Here is a 26443-nt window from a genome sequence, read left to right as displayed (position 1 = left end):
TGCTGCAAGAAAAAAAATGGTAAATGGAAAACAACTGGATTTGACAACTAGCAAGTTACTGATGACCTATAAAATAGCAAACTTGGTAGAATAAACACTTATTGAATGACTGAGTGAGTAAATAAATGATAAGGAAGAAGGGAAATAGGTACCAAAATTAGCAAGGAAGATGGGACAGTATCTCTGATTTCAGAAGGCAAGATGATGAATAAGGAGAGAAGATGAAGGTAAAGAGTTTGCTAATTCACTAAACAAACACTAAGAACCTAGAATGTATCAGGTACTCTAGGAAGTGCTGGGAATGACAGTCCTTGCGTTCAGGAACCTTGGCTTCTTAGAGAAAACAGCCTTATAGATGTGCACACAGCTCTGAAAGAAGTGGTCCCCAAGGAGGTTTATTTTATAGTTTTAAAGAACAGAAGTTCACCAGGTGAAGTGAGGTAAGAAGAGGAGGTCTAGCAGTAGAGAAACCTTAGCTGGGCAAACACATAAGAGGAAGAAAATTATACGGCAGGGCCTTCTCAAGGCCCCAGGAGTAGGCATGAAATGAAGCTGAAAGGACTTGATTGTAAAGGCCATTAAAATCAAATAAATGTTTAGGCTTTTCTCTTGCACACTCTGTAAGATGTCACGTGTTTCAAAACTACAGCAGAGAAATAATAAACTGGGAGTTGGCAGCATAAACAATGAGGATGTTGAACAGTCAGTGCCCACTCTAAATTATTTGTAGACTAAATGATCTGTTTTGTGGATTCTGTTTTTGTCTTTTTTTCCATTTCTTTCCTTTGTTTGCCTTTTGGTTATAACTCTGCTTTTAGTACCCTTAAAAAGGCATTCATCTGTAAATTGCTAGCCTAGTTATTAAATGGGATTTGATGGGATCTGATTAGGATTAGAAAAAGATCTTTTCATACAGGTTTCAGAAAAAAACCTTCCAGTAACACGACAGATGCAGCTGTGCAACCACACTGAGTGACACTTTAAAGGTAAGAAAAGAAAATGAGTTTACATGGAAATAATCTAATGACAAATAGTGCCCGGTGTACTGGTATTCCTATTCACCGGGGAGATAAACAAAAAGTATAAATGTCACAACTGCGTAGTCATAAGACTTCTGGTTCCAGATGAGAACTGTGTTTCTGCAGCTAAAACCCCTAGATATTATATATAAAACAAATATAAGAAGACTCTGAAAGGTAGAGACAAGAAGGCAGATTGGCTAGGATTATAAAATTAATCCTATTTCTACAGAATTCAATGAACATGTGCAACTGAAATTAAAAACATAATACCATTTATAATTGCTAAAACAGAAAAATACTTAGGTATAAATCTAGGGCTTCCCTGATAGCTCATTTGGCAAAGAATCCACCTGCAATGCGACCCCAGGGTTCGCATTGATTCCTGGGTTGGGAAGATCCACTGGAGAAGGAATATACTATGCACTCCAGTATTCTTGGGCTTCCCTTGTGGTTCAGCTGGTAAAAGAATCCACCTGCAATGTGGAGAACCTGGGTTTGATCCCTGGGTTGAGAAGATCCTCTGGAGAAGGGAAAGGCTACCCACTCCAGTATTCTGGCCTGGAGAATTCCATGGACTGTATAGTCCATGGGGTTGCAAAGAGTCAAGACACTACTGAGCAACTTTCATTTTCTTTTCATAAATCTAACAAAGTACAGGACTTAGATGCTAAAAACTATAAAATGATTTTTAACAAAATCAAAGATCTAAATAGAGAGACAGATCATGTTCATGATGTAAATAATTAAGATCCAATGAGATCACGACAAACCCGTTAGAACAGCTAACCTAAAAAATGACAATACTAGGTGCTGGTTAGGATGCACAGAAACTGGATTTTTCATGCATGGTTGGCAGAAATGTGAAATAGTATTTTGTTGTTGTTTAGTTACTAAATTGTGTCCGAATCTTATGACTTCATGGACTGTAGCCCACCAGGCTCCTCTGCCCAAGGGATTTCCTAGGCAAGAGTACTGGAGTGGGTTGTCATTTCCTTCTCCAGGGCATCTTCCCAACCCAGGGATCGAACCTGCATCTCCTGCTTAGCAGACGGATTCTTTACCACTGAGCCACTTGGGAAACCTATAAAATAATATATAGCCAGTCTATAAAACAGTTTGACTTTTTTTAAAGAAAACCTACAACATACACTTACTATATGACCTAGAAATTACATTCCTGTGCATTTAGCCCTGAGAAACAAAAACACGTCTACACAAAAACCTGTACAAGAATGTTCAAAGCAGCTTAAATGGTAACAGCCCATAAGAGGGAAAAACTTTTAACAGTTAAATGGTTAAACAAACCATGGTACATCATCCCTACCATGAAATATTACTCAGCAATAAAAAGGAATAAACTATTAACATGTGCAGTGAGTCACATGGAACTCAAGGGTATTATGATGAGTGAAAAATGTTGATCTCAAAAAGTCACATTTTCATGATTTTATTTATATGTGATTCCCAAGATCATAAAATTATAAAGATAGAAAACAGGTTAGTGGTTGACAGAGCTTACAGGTAGTTGGGGATGGAGGGTAGGTTGGACTCAAAAGGGGTATAAGGATCTTTGTGGCAACAGACTAGTTTTGTAACTTGATTGTGGTGGTGAGTAGATGAATCTACGTGTGATAAAATGGCAAAGAGCTACACACAACGTAAATGAAGGTGTTCAAAACTGGTGAAATCAGAATAATGTCTGCTGATTGCACTCATGTCTATTTCCTGGTTGGTTGTTGTCTGTTTCCTGGTTGTGACAATGTCCTATAGTCATGAAAGATATTTATGTTGCTGGGGAAAAGCAGGTAACAGGTACATGAAAGCTTCTGGACCATTTCTGCAGTTTTCCATGAATCTGTAATCATTTCAAAATAAAAGGACATGTTATTCCGATCTCTTCTCTGGCTGTCTTCTGGTATAACAGTAAAACAACAGCAATGCGACTGCAGCTTATCCTCCTGTTCTGAAGCTCTGAAATTATAAGCAGAAATGGAGCAATCTCCTGAGAAAACAGGGAATGATAAACAGTTGATGATTCTGACCTTTCTGGTTTCAAGTGACCCTTCCCAGCTTGTAAGTCAAAAGAGCGAGCCACTCCAACAAGTGTGAGAAGTGGCTACTTCATAAGAAGTTGTATTTTCATTCCTTACACTAGGCACTACTGTAAGAACAGAGAATAGGAAGTGACTGGAAAATTATGAGGTCTGCACACCTCAATACCAACAATGTCAACAAAAAGCAGCAGCAAAAAATACACAACGGGGAACAATCCAAACGAGATTTCTATTTCCCTTTGGATGGATGTCTGTGTTGTTTCCTTAGAGTGGTGGTTCTCAAAACGTGAGTGCAGAATACTCACCATAATATTTTAAAATCTGGAAGGAAGAGCAGTGCTACTGGATAGCTGCTGGGTACCGTGTCAACTAGCAGCTTGAGAGAGTTCACAGTTTCAACATTAGGTTACGCTACGTTTCTTTCAATTATGTCTTAATAGACGGAACTGCTGGTTCTGTCTTTCCACCTATGGTTCTTGTGGAGAAGTTCCTGAGGCACTAGGGAACTATGAACGAGAAAGTGTGAGAGTTCTGTGCTGGGGTACGCACGCCTCAGGGTGCGCATACTGGAGTTCTCACCTTGACCACGTCTCTCACTACCGTGCTCTCTAATCACAAATTGTTGCCTCCATCATCTGATATCTATAATCTACTGGAACTGCTTGCTGCTACTGCAGTGAACTTATCCACTCCCTACCCTAAGTCCCCGAACAAACCAATAAAAAGCAATATGCAAACAGTACAACCTCAGTGAAGGTCATCGTCACTATCAGCCACGTACCCAAGTCAGAAACCAGGGGGCCACTCGGACTCGGCAGGCCCTTTAATACAACAGCCCTCATTCAGCACTTCCCCAAGACCACCTCCTCCCCACGCTCCCCCATCACAGCAATTTGTGTCAGACCCTCAGCATCTAGCCCTCAGACTGCTGGACTTTCACAACCCTTTTTAACTGGTTTCTCTGTCTTGCTATTCATCCTCTATAATATTGCTAGAGAAATTTTTCTGCAACTCCAATCTGATTGTGTCATTCCCCTTCTTAAAACTCTTTGGTGCCTGCCCACGCCATATGGAAAAATGCACATTTAGGATACCATTCAATGCCATCAGTGATCTTGCCCCTGCCAAATCACCCCTGCGCCTTTTAGCCCTCCTCTTGACCTCCTGCCATACCAAACTACTTTGGAGTTGTCCCAAGGTGCCAGGGCTCCACACTTCCTCATGGACCACATCTTGGGCATCATTTAAGACCCAGTCAAACAGCAACTCCTCTGTGAAATCTCTCCTGATAGTACCATAGTCCCAAGTGTGCTCTCCTTTGGGCTCCATTCTAATCTTTCATCACTGACCTGAAATAATTTGGGGGCATTTATTTGTTTAGATGTTTGTCTTTTTTTGGTAGACCATTCTTGAAGGCAGGGATCTTTTTTTTTAAACTCGTCTTTATGTCAGCACAGTGCCTGACACACCTGGGTATTCAGCACACATTAAAGAAAATAACGAAGGTCAATCTCAGACTCTCTCTTCTGTCTGGCACGTACTTTGTACCTATGTCTGTTGTTGCATTTATCACACTGGATTTCAGTAATTTGCTTGGCCATCTTCTGAGGGCTCCCTGTGGATAGGCGCAGGCCAATAAAAGCATCAGTAACAACTACTATTTACGAACTGCTGATTTTATTTTAGGTTCCCTTCTGAGTACTTCAAATATATTAACTTTAATCTTGACAATAACATCTAAAGTCAGTATTATTAGTGTCAGTTTCGAGATGAAGTTTAGAGAGGCTTAATTGAGTGGAGGAGTGAAGAAAACAATCAGGCAATATGGGACATAGGACAGCAGTTCAAAATAATTGCGTACAGAACGCATGTTAATAGTAATCTTTAGTACATCCACTAGAAGAATAGAAAAAGTATACAATCCCCAGCCTACCTGGAGCAAAACTAAGATCTACTAAGGCTGAGAAAAGGAAAAAAGTGCAGAAAGGGAAGGAAGAGGGGTTCCAGAAGAAGCTGGAAAGGCAGACAGAGACTGATCACACAGGATGCTGAGGGCCACATTACAGGATTTTGATTTTCATACTAAAAGCAATGGGAGGTCAATCAAAGGCAGCAAGAGATCTACGTTCTACAAAGCCTTCTCTGGCTATGGTGTGAAGGCCAGACTTAAGGGAGGAAGAGAGAACTCTGCCACCACTGTCAGGACTATTTCCAGGGCACTGCCCCTCCAATCAAGTAATTTTTTTAAAGGTACTACCTTACCTGAAAAAGAACAGTAACTAAAAAGCTAGAAAATAAAATTCTGTTTTTTGGCTTTAATTTTTTAAGATTTACTTTGTAAGTTAATTGTCTTTGCAGCTACTTTAATGAACATTTCAAATACTAGGCGGCTTTTATTTCTTTGTTCCCCGATGCTCCCAGAACACATTCTTCTGTCCAAATATTTAAGTCTGACAGATCATTAGGTCAGATATTTATAATCTCACTGCGACTAAGACATGAGGGCCTTTTAACCTCCTGTTTGTTTGAGCCTAGATCAAGTGACATTTTAATTGAGCGCTTCTAATATTATTAAATATCATTAACCTATGAAGCTGTTCTGGAAGCCACTTAGGTTGTGGGGAGGAAAAAGTGAGACTCATGTTCGAATTAATGAAGCCTGACTTGACTCACATAAAAAACATTTTTATAAGAAAAGGTAAGCCCATTCTTTATTACCTTTTGGGTATTAATTTATCCTTATTGTGATATAATTCAGAAACCATAAAATTCAATTTTTAAAGTATGCAATTCGGTGGGTTTTCGTACAGCCACAGAGTTGTGCAACCAACACCACTATGTAATTCCACAGCATTTTCATCATCCAAAAAGAAATCCCATACCTATTAGCAGTCACCTTCAGACCTGCTCTTCCCCCAGCCCCCATCAACCACTAAACCACGTTCTGACTCTAAGGATTGATCTGTCTGGACATTTCATATAAACAGAATCATATATCATGTGGCCTTTTGTGTCCATTTTGCATCTAGAATAATGTTTTCAAGGTTCAACCATGTTCACTTTTTTTAAAAAAGGAGAGTATGAACAGAAAACTAAGCAGAGAAGTAAAATGAGCCTCTATGTATCCATCAGTTGTCCTCAAAAGCTCCCAACCCACCAACACACCCACACACTTCTCACCTAATACCATTCTGAATCAAACCCAAGACACTATTTCTGCATACATATTTCAGTAAGGGCATATCAGTATGATTGCTACTCTAACACTGGACTTCTGATTGGGTATTTTATTTCTTTTTAAGAGCCTGCCTCTACCAAAAACTGAATTTTTCCTTTGCTAGGCATTATTTACTTTAAAAATACATTAAATTTAGGTACTTTTTCTGTGTACTAAAAACACTAAAGAGGAAAAAGGAAAACTAAAATCCTAGAAACATTTCTGTGGAGGCCAGGATTCAAAGTGATCTAAAATTTGATAAACACCTCAATATTTCTTCTGACAGTCAAAAACTATCATACGAGGGTTGTTTACTATTTTAGCTTTCCCTTGTCATTCTAGGTAAAGGACTAGAGGTTATTACAAGGGTGTTTTGTTTTGTTTCTCAGGATGTGCCAGTTACAAGCCAGAAGGCACTTCAAGTGCCTGAGTGAGGGCTGAAAATGAAGCAGTCTCACACAGAAAAGGGGGTTTATGAGTCCAACAGACAGAATTCAGGGTTTTCTTAAAGTTCATTATAGGAAAGGTAGCAAACAAGTAGAATTGTTTCACTATATTATTATTATTATATTAGTATTATTCACTTATAATTTCACTATAATAAGGTGAGGGGGAAAATAAGGAGAAAAGAGAAGAAGGGAGCAAGAAGGACAAGGGTGATGGAAGAACGCATACCTGAGCTGTTCTTACCTTCTTGTGAGCTATTAGTAGACAGTTGGAATGCTCGTGTTCACAAGCAACTTCATAGTCGGGGATCAGATCCACCAACTCACAGACAAAGCGCACCACCTCCTCGTGCCAGGGCACGTTGGCCATGGTAAGACTGCTCGCCGAACTCTCTCCACAGTAGGTAACACCCTGTGGAAACAGAGACAGTTACAGGCCTATTCACATGTCACAGAGTAAGAGCTTCAGACCCAGACACGCTTCTAGAGGTCATCCAACAATCCAATCCAGGGCTTCCCTGGTGGCTCAAACGGTAAAGAGTCTGCCTGCAATGCAGGAGACCTGGGTTCAATCCCTGGGTTGGGAAGATGCCTTGGAGAAGGGAATGTCTACCCACTCCAGTATTCTTATGTGAAGAATTCCACGGACAGAAGAGCCTGGTGGGCTACAGTCCATGGGGTCATAAAGAGATCGGACATGACTAAGCGACTAACACACTTTCAAACCAATCCAATCCATATTTTAAAGTGAAGAAAAAGTAATACAAAGATGATAAAATTTGCTTAGAAGCTCATACAAGTAGCAAGTGACAAAGATAACACTAGGGCTCCCAGGCCAAGGCTCTCTGCACTCTGACAAAGCTGGGGGCTTGGGTTCCTGTGCTTTGTGCTACCTCGCCATCTGCACAGTCTACTCACAATAATACTTTTCAACCGATTCAATCAGTACCTTCCCAATCAGATTCACTCATGCAGTATAAGAAATTGACTGTCATGGGATTATAATAATGGAGGCATAGCTGACACCCACAAAAATTCAATGAATAATTTATTGACTGGGGAAATAAGATGAGCTCCCATTTTCGAGTAAAGTTTAGATTTGAGGTTGGTAAGATAGTGGAAGTCGCTCAGTCATGTCCAACTCTTTGTGACCCCATGGATGGTACATTTCATGGAATTCTCCAGGCCAGAATACTGGAGTGGGTAGCCATTCCCTTTTCCAGGGGATCTTCCCAACCCAGGGATCAAACCCAGGTCTCCCACATGGCAGGTGGATTCTTTACCAGCTGAACCACAAGAGAAGCCCAAGAATACTGGAGTGGGTAGCCTATCCCTTCTCCAGTAGATCTTCCCGATCCAGGAATCGAACCAGGGTCTCCTGCACTGCAGGCAGATTCTTTACCAACTGAGCTATCAGGGAAATCTGAGGCTGGTAAACTTTCTGTAAAGGGCCAGATAGGGATTCCTTTCAAATTATTCTCTAAAGAGACCACTTTGTAATATATGTTGTATGTCGATGTGTATTGGGTTGGCCAAAATGTTCATTTAAGTTTTTCATATGATGTTATGGGAAAACACAAACAAACTTTTTGGCCAACCCAATATAAACACAGAATCATGCCAAAACGAAAATACATTTGTAGAAATACATACATATACACACACACACACACACACACACACATATACATGTATCTACCCCTATAGAGATTCTCTCATTCAGTACAAATGCATTAAGATAAATTGGTTTTTAACTCTCTTGAATTCTACCTGACAGCCAAAAGTTCCATAACTAATTTCTTTAACTGGTAAGTTACATAGTGATAAGTGATTAATGACGAATTTTCAATAATAAGGAATATATCTTAACTTTGTAGGCTCTCTAAATATCTAAGAAATCAAACTTACTTGAAAAAAAGATTTGAATAGTCTAGATATGTTGCTACTAAGTAAAGAATAAAATAAAAAAAGATGCTCTCTCTGAGATGCACACATACGCACAGACTGGAGGGGGTAGAATGACATTAAATGAAAAGCTCACAATGAGCAAAGCAGAGTGATCGTGACCCTACAGATGGCAGAGCTGGGAGGGGGCCAAAAACTCAGATGAGTTCTGCAAAACCCTCCACTCCAGATGGCTGTTCAAAGACTATTGTATAGTACACTGAGATGACCTTTGCTGAACATAAACTAGAGGTAACCCAGCTTAATTACAATAAACTAGAGAATCTTCTCTATTAGCCCAATGATTTACAGAATTCATTAAACTGAGTTCAGTTTTAGCTGAATAAAAAAAGCAAACAATAGTTTAAAACTCTTTAAAAAAGCATAGTTGAAAAATTGTACTGAACTTGCCCAAATGTATTAAAAACACATGAAAATGATTTATTCCTAAGTCAAATTAGCCAAAAATATGAACTTTACTTCACTTTAAATATTGTTTATGATGGACGGATTATATGAATAACCAAGCAGATAGTGGCTAATTCAGAGGAATTTATTTTTAATATTTACCTTAATTCACTGAAGCAGAGGTTTTAGGTAAGATCTTATATTCATGACAATGGCTTTGGAAAATAGTTTAATTGATTTAGCCATGCCACTGGTGTAGTGGTTATCATGCAAGATTCCCAGGAGGCGCAGATTATGCCTTGTACTTGGGCTTCCTTTGAGATTCAGCTGGTAAAGAATCACCTTTGCAGGAGACCTTGGTTCGATTCCTGGGTTGGGAAGATCCCCTGCAGAAGGGATAGGTTACCCACTCCAGTATTCCTGGGCTTCCCTCGTAGCTCAGCTGGTAAAAATTCTGCCTGCAATGTGGGAGACCTGGGTTCAATCCCTGGGTTGGGAAGATCCCCTGGAGAAGGGAAAGGCTACCACTCCATTATCCTGGACTGGAGAATTTCATGGACTGTATAGCCTATGGGGTCACAAAGAGTCGGACACGACTGAGCCATTTTCACTTAACATTGATTATTCAGCAATAATAAAGCACAATATGCTAAGGAAAGATTTGGTTTGGAAAGGAAAGAGTGATTGTCATAGGTCATCACTAGGCCTTCACTTTCTCTACATGTTCACATGATACCTTATAATTAACAAAGTATTTTCGTGTAAAAATTCTCTTTCTAGCCAGACAAAATCCTCGGAGGTGGGCAGTATGGGTGACTTCCTGAGCCAACTACAGAGCCCGAGCCTTCATCGTGACACAACTGCGACGGGTAGAAACCGGCCCCAGTGAACCGGGGGCTGCCCTGGTGGCTGAGATGGCAAAGAATCCGCCTGCAGTGAGGGAGACCTGCGTTCGATCCCTGGGTTGGGAAGATCCCCTGGAGGAGGGCATGGCAACCCACTCCGGTATTCTTGCTTGGAGAATTCCATGGACAGAGGAACCTGGCGGGCTACGATCCATGGGGTTGCAAAGAGTCGGACATGACTGTGTGACAAAGCACAGCTCCCACCAGTGAGCTGGTCTCCGGCAGCTGCCCCTCCAGTGCTCCCCACTCTGCATGGGCTACTTCACTTCACGCCACACTCCTGTCTACTTATGAACCGCCTGGACCTGATTCCTGATCACACTTGCCCCTGAACTGTCTCAAAATGTCTCCTTTTCCCTCAGACCACAGCTCTCTGCCACCTTCTCCTACCAGCACAACCCCCACTCCGTTTATCACCAGCACCGTGTTCTTTCCTCACAACTTTGAAAAAACGTCCTTAAGAAAACAGATGGGAAGAATGTGGCGGCTGAAAGCACTCACTCCAGATATCTGCAGGCTGAGGAGTGACAGGCAGACCCAAAGAAAGTTCCCGAGGAGCAGGACCACTTACGTGTCTTGGTATTTGTGGTGAAATGCACAACCCACAGCATTACATTTGGAGAAGGAAATGGCGACCCACTCTAGTATTCTTGCCTGGAGAATCCCAAGGACAGAGAAGCCTGGTGGGCTACAGCTCATGGGGTCGCAAAGAGTAGGACACAACTAAGTGACTCACACACACACACAAACCATTACATTACACTGGTGTCTTCTGGAGGGACCACTCTGCTCAAGGAGATGAGGGCCACCAGGTAGGTCTTTTTTACAGGCTGCTTAGAAAGTTCACCTGGGGATTCAAAGTCTATGGGAACAGCAGTATTTTGGCTCTTGAAATTCTAATTATACTGACTGGGTATCAAAAGGCTCCTGATATTATTCTTTTGTCCCTGATCGTTTTGAGGACAGAAGAAATGTTGTCTTCGTGACTTTTTGCAGCAATACATGTCAGTTTTAAAAATGCTTCAATCACTGCCAGCCCCCCCCCTCCAATACCAGCCCAAATTTCTCAGCATAGCACCTGAGGCCTTCTTACTAGACTCAGCATCCAGTCTTTCCCCAGCTAAAATCGCCACCATTTTTTTTTCCCACCATTTTTTTGATCTTCTGCCAGAAACCCCCATCCCATCTAATCCCAGATTTATCATGTCTTGTGCCTATCTCTTATCAGATAACGCACACAAAGATGTGTCTAAATCCTGAGCTCTCAAAGGGCAGAAACTGTACCTTGTTCTTCTCTGTACCCTCAACCAATCTGTCCTAAGACCAAGTCACACATTTCTTCCATGACATTAGACTTCATAACTCTTTCTAATACAAAATTTCCTTCATATCTTTCATGACTTTTCTGCTCTTTAATGATTATGAACCAACTGAAAGCACTGCTCAGGTATTGCTGCATACTTGAACAACTAACAATTGAAAGGAATCTGCCCGATATGACCAATATTCCCTAACGTTTGTGTGCAGAAACAGGGTGAGGTATGCTAAGTCATTTGTTTTGCAAGGCGCATTCTGCAAGGACTGAGCTCTGTCGAGAGTCACAGTGCTAACGGGAAGAAGGTTTTAAATCATTTGACAACAAATAATTACTGCACTTACTCGTCTCAAAGTGTAGTGCTAGGCACAGAATACAAAGACAGTATTTCATTTACAAAATGGATTGTGCTATGAAAGCTTCTCAATAAGGCAGATGTTTACAACGCCAAACACATTTTCTTAAACAAGTAAGCAAATAACAATGGTTAAGTTTCTCAGGCTAGCAAATAGAGGCCCATTTAAGCCTAATGAACCCAAAATACATGATAATTTACAGGGAATGGAACAGAGAGAGGTTTTATGAGACTAAAAGTGAAAGTAAAGAGAAAATCGATATAATAAGCAGCTTCTATCGATTCATTTTTAATAATATGCTTGATGGAAAGTGATCTAAGCAGTTATTGACCCCAGGCATAAGTCACCCCCTTGAATTCTCAACCAAAGCTATTAAATTGAAATTATTAGTCTAATTTTAATACTGAGGAAATTTAGGCTCAATGAAGGTAAGTAATCTGTCCCAGGTGACATCAGTACCTTTTAGGAATACAGCAAAGTTTACACATCTTCCCCACTGGAGACTGAGAGACACGGCTACACCCTCCACATTCACACACACATCCAGGAAACCCAGGGAAAGGATATGAATGGAATCTGAGAGCCCCAGGTATATCACTATCCCAGGGTCATCTTACATTATCAACTTCACATCTTTGGGGCGTTTGTGTGACCTTGAGGCACTATTAAGCTTTAACACTAACTCCTTTCGAAGGTTGGACCCTGGGAGACTTTTTTTTTTTTTTACCAAGAGATAGATACGGGATGGGCTTCCCCAGCGGCTCAGACGGTAAAGAATCTGCCTGCCCGTGCAGGAGATGCAGGTTCATCCCTGTGCCAGGAAGATACTTTGGAGAAGGAATGGCTACCCACTCCAGTATTCTTGCCTGGAAAATCCCATGCACAGAGTAGGCTGGCAGGCTACAATCCGTAGGGTCACAAAAAGTTGGACACGACTGTGCGACTAACACATCACTTCACAGGTAAGAGATAAATCTCCAGGCACCACTGTGTCAGTGTGTGAATTTTTTCCTAATTCGTCTGTTTGCTAAAGGTCAAAGGGCCTAGTCTTCTGCCTTCACACCCACATCCTGTCTCTAATGGAGCTGCACACACTCACCACAACTGGAGAAAGCCCACACACAGCAACAAAGACCCAGCACAGCCAAAAATCAATCAATCAATAAAATTTTTTTTAAAAAGGCCCAGGTATTTGATATTACAGAGTCAAGTGACCATCACAAACTTTCTCCTGGTACAACACAAACTGTTTTCTGTTACTCTATATTTTATAATTTAAATATGACATTTTACATCATGATTAGATTACACACTTCTCCAAGAATTTTTCAATAAAAAAAAAAATCTCTCCAAGTAGCTCATTTTACTTCTGCAGATGTGGCCTTGCTCAGCAAGACATCCATTTCCCAAACAGCATATCCAAATTTAGGCACAAAATCTGTACCTATGGTGCTTTGACGAGGCCTGGCATGTGGAGAGAGCACAGAAATATTTATTAAAGGCAAGGATAAAACAGTAAAATGGAAATCTTGTTTGAAAGAAACTATGTCATTATAACATCTCAGCTACACGCAAGAAGGCTTCACCTGTTTTCAAGTTACAGCAATAGTTTGTCCAAATACAAAATGCCCATCAGAGAATTACACTGTTTACAAAGTGGTCATCTTTCATTAAAAAATAATTCTGCTTGATTATTTTCAGATTATAAAATATCTTGTTCATTACAGAAAACATGACTGCAAAGAAAGAAGGAAGGAGAAAAAAAGGTGATGGTGTGATCCAGCCAAGTTGCTTAATAATAGATGTTTTACTGCAATATAATTTGAAGCAACATTCTTTAATAGCTAAGTCATCAATTAAACCACCACTAATCCTTGACACTGGCAAGGTTTTGTAAAGCCAAGGCATATATTTAAGATGTAGTTTGTATCTTTGCATCATTAGAGTTCTTGCCAAGAGGAGCCTTTTGAAATTAAGAACAACTTTAAAAGTGTCTTTGACCTGACTAGAGATTGCTACACACTCAGATAGCAATATTTCATCTGCTCCAACCTCCCCATCCCTCCAGAAGACAGTCATACAGAATGCTGAACTTACTAAAAGATAGCTCTAAGAAATATCCTTTGACATGACAGAGGGCACCCAGCTTCATAAACATGAACGGAAGAGTGGAGCTCTGAGAGATTAGGTGAATTTTCTGGTCACTTTCTCTCATTTTTGCATATTCTTAGTTGTCCATGAAAGCCTAGCATATTATCTGCCTCTTAATATTCTACAGCTTTAACTACTTACTGTCTCATGCTGATGACTTCCAAGTCATTATTGCCAGGCTTGTCTCATCCCCAGGACTCCAGGCTTATATAACCTATGGCTTATTTGAACCTATCCTTAGGGCTTCCCTGGTGGCTCAGAGGTTAAAGCATCTGCCTGCAATGCAGGAGACCTGGGTTCAATCCCTGGATCAGGAAGATCCCCTGGAGAAGGAAATAGCAACCCACTCCAGTATTCTTGCCTGGAGAATCCCATGGACGGAGAAGCTTGGTGGGCTACAGTCCACAGGGTCGCAAAGAGTCAGACACAACTGAGCGACTTCACTCACTTAGATATTTAAAAGCTATCTCAAATTACTCAGGCTAACACAAAACTCATGAAATCGCTCCCCAAATCAGCCTCTCTTCTCCATTGGTCTTCTCCACATCAGCAAATTGTTCCACATCCACACGGTTGCTTAAGCCAAACACCCAGGCACTATTTTGATTCCTTTTGTTCTGTCATTTCCTACATCATCTAATAAGTTCGATTGGATCTACTTTCAAAATTCATCACGGAAGCACCCACTCCTCTCCAACTATATCACCAAAGACCTTCCCCAAGCCATCACACCTCTTGCTTGGCAAAAGTGTTGTTACTGGTCTACCTACTTCTACTACTGCCCTTGTAAACCAACTCACAGCAACAGCAGGGTGATCTTTTAAAATCATAAATCAGATCTCATCACTCTCTAGCTTTTAAAATCCTTTCCAAGTACACCAAGTATAAAAAAAAGTTTTATCATTAAACTTAGTATAAAATTTGATTCTGTTATCCTTGTGCGAAAGGCCTAACAAAATCTGGCCCCAGCCCTCTTCTCTGATTCATCTTGTACCACAGCCAACTCCAACCGCCCCAGAGGTCACAAAGGCCCTCTTGCAGACTAGCTGTGTCATCTGCCCAGAATGCTCTGACCCCAAGCCTTTGAATATTGTGTTGCTTCTTCCTACTCAGGTATCAATTTTTAAAAGAGTAATCTCCTCAAAAAACCTTCCTGCTTACGAAATCTAAAACAGCCAACCACAATATCTAGCAAAACAGCATATCCATGTATCCTCCCACACATCAATCCACTTACAGGTATTTATCCCAAAGGAACACGGGCAAAAATATGACATTAAATGCCGCCTGCTAGAAATTGTCACCAATGAAATCATCTTGAAATGCAAACACACACACACACCCCCCTGATCAATCTTCTTTTGATCTAACTACTAACCCAAAGAAAATATATGGGGCAGAAGAATATGTAATAGAGCAAAATCTAAAATTTAAATACAGGGAACTAACCAGGATAAATGACCCATTTTTTCCAACAAAATAAATTACTAGGGGAATTAATTACTAGCAGAACTAATAGACTAAAAGAAATTAAAGACAGAAATAATCCAATTCTAACCCTTATTTGGATCTAGATTTTCAAATAACCCCAGCTTCCCCAGTGGCTCAGAGGGTAAAGCATCTGCCTGTGATGCAGGAGACCCAGGTTCGATCCCTGGGTCGGGAAGACGCCCTGGAGAAGGAAATGGCAACCTACTCCAGTATTCTGGCCTGGAGAATCCCATGGACACAGGAGCCTGGTGGACTACAGTCCATAGCGTCACAAGGAGTCAGACACGACTGAGCAACTACCCTTTTCAAATAACCAAGACAGTTGGTTTAAGAGGATATGATGTATATACACAATGGAATATTACTCGGGCATTAAAAAGAATAAAATATTACCATTTGCAGCAACACAGATCATCTAGAGAATATCATACTAGTCAAAAAAAGACAAATGTTACAGGGGATCATTTACGTGAAGAATCTTGAAAAGAATACAAATGAATCTACATACAAAATAGAAACAGACTCATAGACATAGAAAACAAACTTAGTTATTACCAAAGGGGAAAGGGAAGAGTAAATTAGGAGTATGGGATTAATCAATGAACATTACTATACATAAAGTAGACAAGCAACAAAGATTTACTATATAACACAGGGAACTATATTCAATATCTTATAATAACCTATAATAAAAAATAATCTGAAAAATATATATATAACTGAATTACTTTGCTGTATACCTGAAACTAATACAATATTGTAAATCAACTCTATTTCAAATTTAATCAGTCAAGTTTTAAATCTTATATGCCCCCAAACTTAAGAAATTACTATTAAAACGATTTAGTTGTAAGAACAATATTCTGAATAAGTGTTTAAAGTGAGTGCATATCTTTTAAAAATACACACTGAAACAGCTATAGGTAATGGTATAATGTGAGGATTTGCTTGAAAATAATAGGTAAGGGCAGGAAAATGGGTAGGAGTACAGCTGAAACATGAGCTGGTAATTTTTGAAGCTGGGTAATGGATGGATGGGGGTTCATTACATCAGTCTCTCTACTTCTGTATATATTTGAAGTTTTCCATAGCAAAGGTTTATTTAAATGTCAAACAATTACTCACTATAACTGTGTTCTACTTCTCTGCATATTAAAGTTACTATGTAGTGGACAGTACATTTATTTTCTGTTGACAGTCTATGGCTCGCTAAAATATAAGCTTTTTATACATGAGAGCAAATGCTTGGTCTTTACTGTTCTTATCCCCAGTGGCTAGAACAGCGCCAGGATCTTGATTAATATTTTTGCATAAATAAATCAAACATCCAGGACCTCGTGTAGGGTTTTAGAAGGTTGTAACCCCACCGTGGCCAGCAAAGCTCCAGGGGAAGTGTGCCCGGCACTGGCCGCCAGGGGCTTACCTTCACCTCGATGAAGTCAGGATTCCCCAGGGACACCAGCTCGGCATAGGCCTGGAGCTCATCCACGTTCCATGCCTTCACTAGAGTCAGTCTGTAGACAGTACGTTGTTGCTAAAAGACAGGAAAAGATAACTTTGTTTTTATCACCTTGGAAGATTTTCAAATTTCTTCAACCCACAGAAACCCCAGGCAAGGTGAAATCCAGTATGAACTTTTAAAAATTGAAGTTTACATTTTGTAGAAAGATGAAAAAAATGTAAACAATATCATAAGACTCCCAGAAGCCTTATAGGCACAAATATTGGCATATTTCTCTTCTCTCACTAATGGTATCTAACACTAGATACGTGCTAGTTGCTCAGTCATGTCTGACTCTTTGCAACCCCAAGGATTGTAGCCCGCCAGGTTCCTCTGTCCATAAGATTCTCCAGACAAGACTACTGGAGTGGGTAGCGATTATTCCCTTCTCCAGGGGATTTCCTGACTCAGGTATCGAACCTGGGTCTCCTGCATTGCAGGCAGATTCTTTACTGTCTGAGTCATTAACGCTAGATAAGATACCCAAAAGTTTCTTAACAAATACACTGAATTCCATTTGATCAGAAATAGTGAATTGACTAAATAGTTTCAGACTGTCAAAAATGAATTCAAATAACCTTCGGGCTCTCCGTTATCAATCAAAGTATTTATGATAAGGATTTTTAATTTACACTTTTCCTCTTTCCTGCTTTCTTATTATTTAATGATCCCTAGTTGGCAGAAAAGGCACACTGATGAACTGTCAATGTTGCCATTTGTTTGTCTGTCATGTAAAAAAAAGGTACTGATTTTCTGAAAAGCAACTAAACAACAGTTATGCACGCCTTTAAAAACTTTATACCCTTTGACTTTCCTTTCCAGGACCCTAGACAAACTGTGAAAAGTTCAAGGACTAACTCAAACATCTCAAAACAACATGATTAATGGTAGTTTAAAATCTACAACAAGAGTGGGGGCAGAACCTATGACTTGCCTTTAACAAGTAGAATACGCAAAGGTGATTGGTGCCTGTGATTATATGCGCATGATTGCATCCATTTGGAGCAAGTTCCTGGGCAGTATCCATGCTGCTAAACCTCAAACCATGCTTTAAGTAGCAATGTTCATTATACTCAAGACAAAGACAAAATGAGATGAGAGCTGAAAAGAATGATACCAATCTCTACATGCCCCCCAATGTCCACAGCAGAATTTATTTACAATTCCCAAGATATGGAAGCAACTTAAATGTCCACCAAAAGATGAATGGATAAAGATGTGGTATATATAAACAATAGAATATTACTCATAAAAATAATGAAATTTTGCCATTTGGAACACCATGGTTGGACTTGGAGATTATGCTAAATGAAATAAGGCAGTCAGAGAGAGGCAAACAATGAATGATATCACTTAGATGTGCAATCTAAAAAAAATACAACAAACCAATGAACATAACAAAACAGAAACGGATATAGAGAATAAATTAGTGGTTACCAGTGGGGAGAGGAAAGGGTGGAGGAGGGAGATAGGGGTAGGGGATTAAGAGATATAAACTATTATGTATAAAATAATCCACAAGGATATATTGTACAGCACAGGGGAATATAGCCAATATTTTATAATAACTATAAATGGAGTATAATCTTTTTGCAAATTGCTATACTGTACACCTGAAACTCACATAATATTGCACATCAACTATACTTCAATTAAAAGATACCAGTCTCTCTCTCTACTTTTGCTTATATCTGAAGATAACCAAGAGATGAAGAGATGAATATCATTAGGCGGCCACTTTAGAAAATGCACTCAAAACTTATTTTTCAAATGCAGTATATAAAGCATGAAAAGACACACATCTTCCAGATTCCCTTTACATAGCTAGAATTCACCCAATGCCAAAACCTAACAAAAATGGTAGAGAACTGCAGGCCAATCTCACTTGTATTTATACATGCAAAAATCTTACCGAAATTTTAGCAAATGAAATTCAGCGTTATGTTAAAAATTCTAGAAAAGGAGAGATGATTCAATATTAGTGAAGTCACTTAGTCATGACTGACTCTTTGCAACCCATGGACTGCAGCCCACCAGGATCCTCTGTCCATGGAATTCTCCAGGCAAGAACACTGGAGTGGGTTTTTCCTTCTCCAGGGGATCCTCCTGACCCAGGAATTGAACCTGGGTCTCCTGTATTGCAGGTGGATTCTTTACCATCTGAGCCACCAGGGAAGCCCATTCAATATTAGGTTATGTATTAATATAATTCATCACATTAATATTGCGACACAGAAAAATCAATCAGTCATCTTATAGATATAGTTTAAAGTCCATCCCTGATTTTAAAACAAAACAGAATGAACAACTGAAAAACCATTTGGTAAACTCAAAAATTAAAAAACATACCATTAACATAAAGAAAACACCCTTGAGTCAACAGTCCATGTCATTCTTATAGATGTAAAAAACAGAGGTATTTCCATTTAATCAGACTAACAGCAGAATGTCCACTGTATTATCTTTATAAACACTTTTCTGAAAGTTAAAATCAAAGCAATAAGGCAAGAACAAGACTAATTGAATAAACGTAAAAAAAACGTACTTGCAAATGATATAGTTGGCTTCCTGGAAACCTAAGAAAATCAACTAAAAATCAGATTAAGTCAAATTGGCCAGTGGCCAAATAAAAATAGAAAAATGAGCAGCTTTCCAAGCATAGAGTGGTAGGATAGATGTGGACTCTGAAAGTGAAAGTTGGTCTGGCTCTTTGCGACTCCATGGACTATACAGTCCATAGAATTCTCCAGGCCAGAATACTGGAGTGGGTAGTCTTTCCCTTCTCCAGGGGATATTCCCAACCCAGGAATTGAACCCAGGTCTCATGCATTGCAGGCAGATTCTTTACCAACTGAGCTATCAGGGAAGCCAGGCCAGACTGAATCCCAGACCACATACTAGCCATCTTAAACTCTCTCAGTTCCTCCCTGCGTAAAATGCAGGTTTTGCACAGGACTGCAAGTGTTCATCTACATAAGGCTTGGGCTTCCCTGGTGGCTCAGCTGGTAAAGAATCCGCCTGCAACGCAGGAGACCTGGGTTTGATCCCTGGGTTGGGAAGATGCCCTGGAGAAGGGAACGGCTACCCACTCCAGTATACTGGCCCAAAGAATTCCATGGACTGTATAGTCCATGGGGTAGCAAAGAGTCAAACACGACTGAACGACTTTCACTACTACATAATGCTTAGAACCATGCTGGCAGCAGTAAGTCATAATATGTATTAGCTATTATATGCCATATATATGCTACATATATACTATATATACATATATCTATATAGCATATACATATATATTACAAAACACAAATTCTACTTTACAAAATACAACTATAAAATACTTGATGATTATTTATGAAATAACATGGACAGTGAAAAAAGTAAACTTTTCTGAGACCATAACAAAAAATTAGCCTATATGGAGAGCCATGAGAGATTTCTAAATATAATGTAATTCCAATGGGAGTTAAAAATTCTTTTCAACAAATAAACTAGCAATGATACCAACAAAAACAATAGCAGGAGTTGGCAATGAGTCAGCCCTTACTATGTGCCAGCTGTTGTTGTGTTTAATATCTTAGCAAAGATTCCAATATTTGTCTCTTCTTTGCAACAAATCTTATAAAATAGGTTTATTATCTTCCCATTATAGATATGAAACTGAGGCCCAGGGCTGCTAAATAAATTTCCCAAAGCTACACAGTTGGAAAGCAGCAGAGCTCGGAAATGAACCCAAACAGAAAGAATCCAAGGCAGACTCTATCTCTCGTTGCTAAACCTTCTCAAATTGTGAAATAAATCATGCAAAGAGAAATGTACATAAAACACAAATGTATCACCCAAGGGATTAACACAAAGAAACATCCATCACCCACCCAGCACCATCCATTCCCTTCACCCTGAAGCTATCTGATATTCTGACTTCAACATTAGACTTGTGCCTATGTTTGAAATGTATATACAAAGAACCATATATTCTTTTGTGTCTTGCTTCTCTCACACAACATGGTGTTTATACAGTTCATCCATGTTGCTGTATGTTGGGATCTGCTCATTTTGTTATCTAACATTCCATTACATGAGTATACAATAATTCATTCAGCCATATCCCCACTGATAGACATCTAGATTATTTCTACCTTTTAGCTGTTATAAAACAATGCTGAAAATTTATGGTTCCTAGGGGTGGAGGGGAGGATAAGTTGGAAGATTGGGATTGATGTATACACAACACTATATATAAAATAGTAACTAATAAGGACCTACAGTATAGCACAGGGATCTCTCTACTCAATACTCTATAATGGCCTATGTGGGAAAAGAAATATATAAATATATATACAATATAAATCTTATATATTTATATAAATATATAATAAACATCTAAATTAGATATAAATATATTATTTATATATTTTCTATATTTATATATAAATATATTTTAAATGTAATATATATAAAACTGATTCACTTTGCTGTACACCTGAAAATAATCCAACACTGTAAATCAACTATACTCCAATAAAAATTAAAAGAAAAGCAATGCTGTTATCTCTCATAACACTAGAGTTCAGCTTTTCCTGCTTTAGGGAATTTTATGAAATGCTACTATGACACGTATTCTTCTATGTCTGCTTCTTTCACTGAATGTCATTCACTGAATTTGATGGTGATTCTGGCTTTAGATACATTTTTACTGCTGTTTAGTACTCCAGGATAGGAAAACATTAACTACTAGTGAAAGTTGTTGGTTGGTTGGTTGTTTTCCCAGCATGGTCTCTTACAAAACACCAATGCAAAGAGTGTTACTGTACCGGACTCCTGATGGACACATTTCTTTGATGTTCCTAAGACTGGAAATGTTGGATCACAGGAAGCACAGGTATTTTGCCAGACTGGTTTTCAAGGGCATTTGACCGCACAGCCACTTGCAGTGGATCAGAGTTCCGGCTACTTCTCATCTTCAACGACTCTTGTTGGTAGTCTTTTAAAACTTCAGCCATTTCTGTGCTGTTCTATTTTGTATCTGTCTGTTTACTGATGAAGTTGAGTATGTTTTGGCCATTCTGATCTCTACTTTTGTGAAGTATTTGTTCGAGTGTCCTGAATATTTCTCTATGGGGATAATGGTCTTTTTACTACTGGGTTTTTCAAATTCTTTATATATCCTGGCTATAAGAACTCTGTTATAATTGTATCAGAAATATTTTCATCTGCTTTAAGGCTTTCCTTTTTACTTTCTGCACATCTTTTGATCAACAGAAGGAACTGATTTTAGTACATTTACATTTTATCTATAGCATACTAATGTTCAGATGATTAAAGACAAAGAAAAGCACTACTATGGGGTTACAAAAACAGGAATGTCATTAGATTTTATTTCAAATGATCAGATTCACATTCTGGGTTTCACTGTGTCTGTAGGGAGCCTGCTCAATGGGACAGTTTTGGAGACTTTAAAGTCTATGTAAAGTTAGTTAAAGCAGTTCCTAAAGTCTATAAAAGAAAGTGGAGTTACACTCCAGTTACATCAAATTAAAACAAAAACTGAGTACAGATGATGCTTGAGAGGTGAGAGCTGGAATTGCCTTTGCAAAGGACATACTTAATACTTTATATTATCCTTTTAGATTAAAAAAAAAAAACAGGAGAGAGAGAGGTAAAATTGGAGTACACACTGGACTGTAGTAATTTAATTCAAATAAAAAATATTTTTTCCCCAATTTGGGGAATTAATTAGCAAATTTAATTTGTATAGGTTCTGGATTGGTTATTACTGCAGGATTTTCTGAATGTGTCATATTATCTAGTAGGGGATATGGATGGTGTGATATTGGGTCAGTCAAAAGGTACATTTGGGTTTTTTCATTACATCTTATGGAAAAACCCAAATGAACTTTTTTTTTTTTAATTTTACATAATTGTATTAGTTTTGCCAAATATCAAAATGAATCCACCACAGGTATACATGTGTTCCCCATCCTGAACCCTCCTCCCTCCCCATACCATCCCTCTGGGTCGTCCCAGTGCACCAGCCCCAAGCATCCAGTATCGTGCATCGAACCTGGACTGGCAACTCGTTTCATACATGATATTTTACATGTTTCAATGCCATTCTCCCAAATCTTCCCACCCTCTCCCTCTCCCACGGAGTCCATAAGACTGTTCTATACATCAGTGTCTCTTTTGCTGTCTCGTACACAGGGTTATTGTTACCATCTTTCTAAATTCCATATATATGCGTTAGTATACTGTATTGCTGTTTTTCTTTCTGGCTTACTTCACTCTGTATAATAGGCTCCAGTTTCATCCACCTCATTAGAACTGATTCAAATGTATTCTTTTTAATGGCTGAGTAATACTCCATTGTGTATATGTACCATAGCTTTCTTATCCATTCATCTGCTGATGGACATCTAGGTTGCTTCCATGTCCTGGCTATTATAAACAGTGCTGCGATGAACATTGGGGTACACGTGTCTCTTTTTAGCCAACCCAATACTATGGATGCTGAAGCTGAAACTCCAATACTTTGGCCACCTGATGCAAAGAACTGACTTACTGGAAAAGATCCTGCTGCTGGGAAAGACTGAAGGAAGGAGAAGAAGGGGACGATAGAAGATAAGATGGCTGGATGGCATTATCAACTTGATGGACATGAGTCTGAGCAAGTTCCGGGAGTTGGTGATGGACAGAGAAGCCTGGTGTGCTGCAGTCCATGGAGTCGCAGAGTCAGACACGAATGAGCGACTAAACTGAACTGAATGGAATATAATATGGAATATAATAAAAATGAAGATGAAAAGTATCCAGTTAGGCAAAAAGTTTAGCTACTTTCTGTTCAAGCTACAATGTGATCTGTGAAATGTCACAATGTGAGTTGTTAAAAAAAAAAAGTCAAGTAGTTGGCACATTATAATTTCATGTATTTCTGGGGTTTTTTAATCATTAAATTTATTCATTTTTAATTGAAGGATAATTGCTCTACAATATTGAGTTGGTTTCTGCCAAACCTCAACATGACATGTATTTGTTTAATTTAAGCATCTAAGATTCTTCTCCCCTAGTGGTGAGAACACACACAATAAATGGGGGGTGGGGTGATCGGAAAGTTATATCCCAACAAACGTGAGGCTGGACTGTGCAGCGAGAGACCTAGACGTTCACCTCTAGACTTTAGATCAGATTTTTGTGACAAATTTTACATTTAAGTTTCAACTTATTATGTTTCTTAGAGGGAAGCAATACATGGACTGAAAACACATGAAGTAAAAATTGAGGTTGAAATTCCAAAGGTAAATGTTAAATGCTTATCAAAGGGAACTGCATAGGGAGGCAGGCGGTATAAAGAATCAAGTACAAAGCAGAAAAGGCCTGAGTGAAGAAAAGAGGAAAAAAGTATAAAATGAGGAAAAGAGTACACAGTAGCAATGAAGCTACTGAGTCAACTGTGTGAGCTTAGGTGAGCTCTTTGTGAGTGAAGTTGCTCAGTCGTGTCCAACTCTTTGCGACCCCGTGGACTGCAGCCTACCAGGCTCCTCTGTCTGTGGGATTTTCCAGGTGAGCTCTTTGCCCCTCTGTAAAAAAGGGAAGAGTAACAGTATCTGTACCTCATAGTATTGTTGTTAAATTAAAAGGACTAAAACAAAGAACCTAGAACACAGCCCCCGCAGAGAGAAAACGATGAATAAATTTCGGCTACCACCACCACCAGCAGTTACACAGATCCATTCATTTGATCACACAGATATCAACTCCACAACAGTCACCAGGTGCTAACACTAGGTGCGGGAGACACAGCTGTGAACGAAGCAACCACAGTGTCAGCTGTTGAATAATCTACATTCTATTCTAGTAAATGAACAAACTCAAGTCAGAAACGAAATTAGCAACAATGGTTAATATCAAAAGAGGAGAGGAGCCAGGAAACCATCAAGACAAGACTTCAACACTCCTGCCTGGCTCCACAAGCCATGAAAACCAGACAGAATATTGACCAGATCATACCATGCTTGTCAAAAAAATGATTCTGAACCCCTTAAAACAAAAAACAACTTAAAATTGAAACAACCCCTCAATGACAACCATTGTTTTTTAAATCAAAGGAATATGTGTTCACCAATACTAGAAACTGGATAATGATTCTTTTAAAGACCTTAGAAAGCATACCTATCCTTAAAATGGCTTTAATTAATCAAGAGTTACTTTTCTGCTTTTTGGTTTGGTTTGGTTTAGTCTGACTGTGCCAGGTCTTAGCTGCCACATGCAGGATCTTTAGTAGTGGTGTGTGAGCTCTTAGTCCTGGCATGCGGGAGCTAGTCCCCTGACCAAGAATTGAACCCAGGCCTCCTGCATTAGAAGCACAGAGCCTTAATCACTGGACCACCAGGGAAGTCCCTTAATTAAGTCTGATACTGTTTATGGGAGACAAAACAAAATGTGTCAATCTGATAGGTCAAATAAAGCAAAAAAGTAGAAAATAAATTCAAAGATATAACTCATGATCCAGCTAAGTGAAGTATTCTTCATATTAAAAGATAAGAAGGAAAACTATTATAGAATTATTCCCAAAATAAATTAACTAAGTAACCAACTAATTTAAACTTTTATGAATGATTGAAAATGTAAATCAAGGAAAGATGGCAAGGACAGTTTTATAAGACTCAGTGAAGAAAATCCAACAGGAAAAGAAATCCTAAAGGAAACACATCAAGCCATTAATAGTGCTTACTTATAAGGATCAGAAGGGTTGTAGGCTTATTTACATTCCTCTTTAAACACCTGTGAAAGTGTTAGTTGCTCAGTCATGTTCGACTCTGTGTGACCCCACGCACTGCAGCCTGCCAGGCTCCTCTGTCCATGGAATTCTCCAGGCAAGAATACTGGAGAGGATTCAAGTGTTTAACATATACATTATGAGTCTCAAAAGGAGAGGTGAAAATGACAGCTAAGATCATGGTTACATAGGAATTCCCTATATTATTCTCACCTCACTTGAATGTTTTAAAAATCCATACTAAAAAGGTTTAAAAATATATAGTTATGAGTTCGTTCTGTTCCCTCTAATTAGGCATCTTGCAGTGCTACGTATTCTAGATGAGGTTATTATATCCCAGGACTACAGTTCTTAATTTCAACAATTTATCTTGACAGTTGCAATTCAAGACAAACTTGAGCTGAGGCTGTGTGTCAAAACAAGATAAAATGGTCTTCTAAAACATGGCTCTGAGTTACCAGTAATCAAAGAAATGCAAATTGAAGCAGTAATGAGGTACCATTTTGGCTTATCAGATTGGCAAAGATTTTTTTTAAATAGCAATATTCACTGCTGCCTAGAGTGTAGCAAGACAGAGAAATTCATTCACTGATGGTAAAAGCATAATTCACTACAAACATTTTGGGAAGTAGCATGGCAACATAATTAAAGTCTCTGAAAAATACTCAAATCTGTTGATCCAATAACTACATTTCTAAAGATGTAAGCCTTTGGAAATGATAAAATTTGTGGACAAATACTGATGAATAAGAAGGTTCATTCCAGCTTTATTTGTACTAATGAGATACTATAAATATCTCAATCCCAAGAAATAGCTAGATGATTTATGATACAGCTGTTTAACACTAAAGACGATT

At 39.0% G+C, this 26443-nt stretch overlaps 1 protein-coding gene and 1 non-coding gene across 9 annotated transcripts in view; one reads left to right on the top strand and one right to left on the bottom strand.

The window, feature by feature from the left end:
* LOC129638074 (S-adenosyl-L-methionine-dependent tRNA 4-demethylwyosine synthase TYW1) overlaps positions 1-26443 on the bottom strand; it is a 146303-nt gene that overhangs the window by 12378 nt on the left and 107482 nt on the right. For 6 of the 8 annotated variants that reach the window (XM_055562579.1, XM_055562584.1, XM_055562586.1 and 3 more), the window contains 2 exons: positions 16733-16843; positions 6984-7151 (listed from right to left, as the gene is read on the bottom strand). In XM_055562579.1, coding sequence (XP_055418554.1) covers positions 6984-7151; positions 16733-16843 — 279 coding nt within the window. Of the gene's footprint in view, positions 1-2166; positions 2994-6983; positions 7152-16732; positions 16844-26443 lie in introns of those variants that run through there. The other 2 variants (XM_055562580.1, XM_055562581.1) reach the window with 2 other exon arrangements.
* On the top strand, positions 15413-15484 carry TRNAH-GUG (transfer RNA histidin (anticodon GUG)). The gene has a single exon. It is a non-coding gene; the product is annotated as a tRNA-His (tRNA).

Source organism: Bubalus kerabau, chromosome 23 (genome assembly GCF_029407905.1).
Source record: "Bubalus kerabau isolate K-KA32 ecotype Philippines breed swamp buffalo chromosome 23, PCC_UOA_SB_1v2, whole genome shotgun sequence".
Lineage (NCBI taxonomy): Eukaryota > Metazoa > Chordata > Mammalia > Artiodactyla > Bovidae > Bubalus > Bubalus kerabau.
This window is presented reverse-complemented; position numbering and strand designations above follow the sequence as displayed.